This window comes from Xyrauchen texanus, chromosome 10 (assembly GCF_025860055.1).
Source record: "Xyrauchen texanus isolate HMW12.3.18 chromosome 10, RBS_HiC_50CHRs, whole genome shotgun sequence".
In the NCBI taxonomy this organism is placed as follows: domain Eukaryota; kingdom Metazoa; phylum Chordata; class Actinopteri; order Cypriniformes; family Catostomidae; genus Xyrauchen; species Xyrauchen texanus.
In genome coordinates this window covers 32658366-32664942 of record NC_068285.1, presented here as the reverse complement: position 1 = coordinate 32664942, position 6577 = coordinate 32658366, and the positions used below count along the sequence as shown (strand labels likewise).

The 6577-nt window shown below is 38.8% G+C and overlaps 1 protein-coding gene across 1 annotated transcript; it reads left to right on the top strand.

Moving 5' to 3' along the window:
• Nucleotides 1–351: 351 nt before the first annotated feature.
• Nucleotides 352–2282, top strand: si:ch211-215i13.3 (brain and acute leukemia cytoplasmic protein). The gene is made up of 3 exons (XM_052136754.1): nucleotides 352–616; nucleotides 824–957; nucleotides 1190–2282. Exons 1-3 carry the CDS (start codon nucleotides 433–435, stop codon nucleotides 1388–1390), a joined length of 519 nt encoding a protein of 172 aa, XP_051992714.1. The 5' UTR covers nucleotides 352–432; the 3' UTR covers nucleotides 1391–2282.
• Nucleotides 2283–6577: the final 4295 nt, after the last annotated feature.

Below are 6577 nucleotides of genomic sequence, written 5' to 3'. Positions count from 1 at the left end.
CCAGTATTTCAACTTAAATTTCTGACAATATATTATGATAATTGTATGCTTTAGTACAGTAAATATATTACATATTGCAACTTTAATTTTCTTTATGCAAATTATTATTATTATCATTATGTTGAATTGATTTGGTGTTAAATATGACTAGGAAATTTTCTTTACAGGTTTTGTGAGAATCACCGGATGGGTATTTGTTTAAAATGGTTCAAGCAGATTTGTCTCTTGTTTGTTTTGTTGCAAATTGCCTCTGTAGCCTTAAACTGCATCCCGCATTCAGTGACGTAAGTGATGACACATTTGAATTTTAGCAGATGCACAAGTGCACTCACTGCTCACGAGTGAGCTGAAGAGAGCACAAGAGAAATTGCGAAGCTGCTCGCGCTCGGCTGCACAATTTTATCTGCAGATGCGCCGCTCAATTTTATTTCAATGGGCTGCGGTGGGAGCCGTGCAGATGCTATTGAACCGCGATATCACGAGAGCTGGACCAGAGAGACTGAATCGACGTGGCTGACCAATACTGACGCTGAAATCCCTCACGGAGTGACTTATAAGAATCATGTCGTTCGTGGAGAAAGTAACCATACTATTAAAGAGAATGCAAAATTATCAGGTATATTATTTTTGTAAACAAAGCTATTAAGCTTGGAATCTACATTTAACTGCAAACTTATAGCCTTATAAGATGCTTAGATTTATATAGTAGCTTGCTTTAATTACCTTTTGTAGGCTAAACTGATTTTAAAAAGAATTGTGTTATTAGGGGAAAAAAGATGCTTCCACAGGTTTTTGTGAAATATGAGTGCCAATGACTCCTCAGGTAGAGGTATGGAGGCCAAAGCTTCAAGACAAGACAGACGGATGGTTAATACAGGAACACAATGTGGGAAGCAGGTTTTGACTTCCAGTCCCTGTACAAATCATCAAAGGACAAACTGCCAATGTAGTCATGAGGTTAGTGTATTGCCTTAAGAGAATAGTCAATAAATAAATAAAAAGCAGTTATCACAATATTTATGAGACATTACAAATTCAAAGATTCAAGATGCATAATTCTTTAAACTTTATGGTTTAGTATGCACAGACAAATGAACCCTGAGACTGTTATGAACCATGTAGTGAGCAGCTGTGTCAATGCTTGAATTGTGAGCTTTACAAATCTGTTTTTCATGTTTTATGGTGACAGCTTGTTTGTGCTTTACTGCCGATAAGTGACTCAAAGCAGACAACATCCAAGGAGGGAACTACTCAGTCAGAGGATGTTTCATCTGTTAGTAATGCTGCCTCTTCCCCAGGGGAGCCAAGTGGGAAAAACTCATCTTCGTCTGAGATGGAGAGCACACACACTAAAACTCAGAGGAGTTATGGGCTAAATGAGAAATCATAAAGGCAGCAGAGAGAAATTGAGCTTTATCACAAGTCATAACATCTCAATATTACACTGTTGCTGAAATATTACACTTTGCCTACAGTAAATGGTTTTGAAAAGATACATTTGATCATTAGCTTGTCAGATATGGATTCTATAGCACACTGGCCTCAGTTTAGTGGCACCCTGATCTCCTCATATTCTCATTGATTTTACTAAGCAATGCACACGTTCATATTATTGTGCTGTCAGTTGCAAGAAAACCCTTGTTCACACTGCAGAATAAATAATAGTTTTCCTCAATTGTTTTTTCAGTGACTGTTCAAACTGCAAGTTATATGTGGCCAGATCAGATTTTTTTATGTTTAGACTAGTCGCTTTTCCTATAACTTCCACATTAGTTGTCATGGTATATTCACAGTGCATGAGATTTTAGTGATGGATGTTTTACCATTGATTATGCTTTTCATGAGGGCAGTATCCAATTATGAATATTCTTTACAGACAACAGCTTAAAAATGGTAGTGGTGGCATATGCAATGTTTGTTGCTGCCCGTTTTAGTGGGGACATTCTGTTTTTTGGCCGATCTTACGACGTCTCATACGGGACGCCAGTGCTCGAATTGAATCAAGTCTTATGGGGGGTCTCGCAATATACATTTTATACAAAATATACAATACATTTATTTGATCATAATATGCATAACTATATACTATTTATTAAAAACAGACTTACATAGAAGAACAGGCTTTTGTTTTGATAAAGAATTAAAAAAGATATATATTTTCAGCCCAATGTTATATAACAAAGGGAGATAAGCTACTATTCTTCTTTTAAATGGCTTACTCCAAGTAATACTGGATTTAGAGGGTGAGAAAGCAGCAGACCCAAAAGGGCAACTATGGCAAATATACAGTCAGGTCCATAAATATTGGGACATCGACACAATTCTAATCTTTTTGGCTCTATACACCACCACAATGGATTTGAAATGAAACGAACAAGATGTGCTTTAACTGCAGACTTTCAGCTTTAATTTGAGGGTATTTACATCCAAATCAGGTGAACGGTGTAGGAATTACAACAGTTTGTATATGTGCCTCCCACGTTTTAAGGGACCAAATGTAATGGGACAGATTAACAATCATAAATCAGACTTTCACTTTTTAATACTTGGTTGCAAATCCTTTGCAGTCAATTACTGCCTGAAGTCTGGAACGCATAGACATCACCAGATGCTGGGTTTCATTTCATCCCTGGTGATGCTCTGCCAGGCCTCTGCTGCAACTGTCTTCAGTTCCTGCTTGTTCTTGGGGCATTTTCCCTTCAGTTTTGTCTTCAGCAAGTGAAATGCATGCTCAATCGAATTCAGGTCAGGTGACTGACTTGAAGGGACCAAAAGTAATGGGACAATCGGCTGCTCAGCTGTTCCATGGCCAGGTGTGTGTTATTCAGTCATTATCCCATTTACAAGGAGGAGATAAAAGGTCCAGAGTTCATTTCAAGTGTGCTATTTGCATTTGGAATCTGTTGCTGTCAACTCTCAATATGAGATCCAAAGAGCTGTCACTATCAGTGAAGCAAGTCATCATTAGGCTGAAAAATCAAAACAAACCCATCAGAGAGATAGCAAAAACATTAGGTGTGGCCAAATAAACTGTTTGGAACATTCTTAAAAAGAAAGAACGCACCGGTGAGCTCAGCAACACCAAAAGACCCGGAAGACCACGGAAAACAACTGTGGTGGATGAAGAATAACCGAAGAATTCTTTCCCTGGTGAAGAAAACACCCTTCACAACAGTTGGCCAGATCAAGAACACTCTCCAGGAGGTAGGTGTATGTGTGTCAAAGTCAACAATCAAGAGAAGACTTCACCAGAGTGAATACAGAGGGTTCACCACAAGATGTAAACCATTGGTGAGCCTCAAAAACAGGAAGGCCAGATTAGAGTTTGCCAAACAACATCTAAAAAAGCCTTCACAGTTCTGGAACAACATCCTATGGACAGATGAGACAAAGATCAACTTGTACCAGAGTGATGGGAAGAGAAGAGTATGGAGAAGGAAAGGAACTACTCATGATCCAAAGCATACCACCTCATCAGTGAAGCATGGTGGTGGTAGTGTCATGGCGTGGGCATGTATGGCTGCCAATGGAACTGGTTCTCTTGTATTTATTGATGAGGTGACTGCTGACAAAAGCAGCAGGATGAATTCTGAAGTGTTTCGGGCAATATTATCTGCTCATATTCAGCCAAATGCTTCAGAACTCATTGGACGGCGCTTCACTGTACAGATGGACAATGACCCGAAGCATACTGCGAAAGCAACCAAAGAGTTTTTTAAGGGAAAGAAGTGGAATGTTATGCAAAGGCCAAGTCAATCACCTGACCTGAATCCAATTGAGCATGCATTTCACTTGCTGAAGACAAAACTGAAGGGAAAATGCCCCAAGAACAAGCAGGAACTGAAGACAGTTGCAGCAGAGGCCTGGCAGAGCATCACCAGGGATGAAATGAAACGTCTATGCGTTCCAGACTTCAGGCTGTAATTGACTGCAAAGGATTTGCAACCAAGTATTAAAAAGTGAAAGTCTGATTTATGATTGTTAATCTGTCCCATTACTTTTGGTCCCTTAAAACGTGGGAGGCACATATACAAACTGTTGTAATTCCTACACCGTTCACCTGATTTGGATGTAAATACCCTCAAATTAAAGCTGAAAGTCTGCAGTTAAAGCACATCTTGTTCGTTTCATTTCAAATCCATTGTGGTGGTGTATAGAGCCAAAAAGATTAGAATTGTGTCGATGTCTCAATATTTATGGACCTGACTGTACCAGGGGACTACATATAAGGCACTTGAAGACCAGTGTCTTCAGACTTCAAAATGTCTCAAAAACAGTAGAAAATAATCAGATGGCTTCCAGACTCACTAAGATTTCATAATATTTAAGTTTTTACTGTATTTTGGATCAAATCAATGCCAACTTGGTGAGCAGAAGAGACTTTTGAACAGTAGTGTACATTCAACTGAATAATTCTAGCATTATTAACCAATGTAGTATTTACTACCCTAAAAACAACTGGATGATTGAGGTGACGCATTGTGATAATAATGTTTGTTCCAAAATACTTTTTTAAATGCATGAAACTAGTTTATTAGATATATAAATTGTGACGAGACAGGCTGTCAGTCTGTGTGTTAGTGTTGGTGGGAATTTGTCAACGTTTTCAGTGCAGTTACATTGTTACGCCACTAGGTGACGGCAAGGGACCGTTATGAGTGAGTCAGTCAGCAGACTATTCAAACATTTCTGTCAAAAAGGCTGCTTTATTCAGCAACAAACAATGCTATGGTTATCAATATGTCAATCATTACTATTTCAAGAGTGAATCCCGCATTTATATGTGGATGTAATTCCCAAAATTTAGCAGCGTTTACGTGCCCGTTGGTCCTTCGCTTAGCAGAATGAAAAACAAGTTTTATACAAATTCTGATCTCTAGCACCCCCGTTGAACCAGGCCTAATAATAATGAAAAATGACTAAGCCTAAATTTTTCCAATTTATGCAAGTAATACAAAAGCCCTGACATTGAGTGTATAGATATAGTAGAAAGATATATAGAGAGAAAATTACCCCTCAAAAATGTCAGTAAGTAGCTTTCTCTTCCCGACTGCGAGTGGAGGTTTATTATTCTAAATTTTTTAGCTAAAGTTAGCTTCACCAGAGTGGCGCCAAGCAAGCAGTCATGATGTCATGCGCTTATCGGTCTTTAGATGTGAGGCAGCGTTTACATTTTAAAGAGACATGACAATTAGCCTATAAACAAACTTAATATAAATTCTTGTAAATATTAAATTCACGAAATTTACCATATCCACTGCTTGAATCAGATTTGTCATTATTTTTACTATAATATAAGTATCTTGGGGACACCCCTAAGTCAATTTTTTACTTCTTATGTGGGGTCCCTATGCCTTATGGGGGGTCCCGGATCCCCCCAGCCCCCCCCTCAATTCGAGCACTGCGGGACACCTTTTATCTTGGGGTCCTGTATTTTAGCAAAGAGCATAACATCCCATATTGAACACTTTGTGCCCCGTATTAAATCATAAAAAGCTCAGACGGTGAGACGAGGACCCGTGTCCTGTGATGAAACACTCAAAATGCTCAAGCACCCTGTATTCGCATGGCATTCAATACTTTATCACATTGTGGTTTCTCGCAACAGGTATGGGTTACTGCACCTTAGCGCATCTCTCTGGGTAAGCCAATGTCTGTATTATTATAAGAGGTTTGCCGTGTTTTGCATGCCCTGTAACATAAATAACATGTGTGTTTCATTCAGAAGTGATGATCCAACACGATCTCATAAAAATTCACACATAATTTATGAGTTTACGAGGCTATTTCGTATGGTCTCGCATGATGTTGCTTGCATAAACTCGTACGACTTCATCACGTGGAAATTCCCGGATGTTTAATGTGGAAGTAAGCACGAGTTCCGCACACAAGGCGTTAAGGACATACTTAATAAAATGATGCCCTTACCCAAACCCCTTATCTAAACTTAACCAATCAGTAGGGTGTATAAACATGATAGGAAGCTGTTGTGTGACAGAAGCAAGTAATTGTCACGAATTAGATGGAAACGGTGTCCGGCGACTTCATTGGCTGTAGTGAACGTCCAATTCAAACGAGTGCAGTCGTACAATATCATACAAATTAGCCAAATTTAGAAAAGTCATACGAATCCTGCCGATTTCACCATGAGAGTGTGTTGGATGATCTCTATACCCTGTTTACTTTCCACTGTGAGAGTTTTGTATGGATGAAATGTGTAATAAAACAGGCTGAACTCATTTTGAAGTAATTTTTATGAAAATTCTGTTTGTAATGATCCTACTGCATGGCCATCATTATTTTATTCAATTTGAAGAGCCCTTTGATCGCATTGATTATGCCATTCGGAGTATGGCGCAGTATGTTTTCTCGTTGCAAAACCTGACGTATAACAGCCATCACGCACAGCAAATGACGAAAAAACCCCACTTGAAATCTGATCTGACTGTTCAGACTGAGACGCATTAAGAAAAATCTGAATTTAATCGGATTACAAACCACCTACCAAGACTTGTTAAAATCTGGTTTAATGTGTTTTTGTCCTGATTAGACTACAAAAGCCTAAACGGATCTGCGT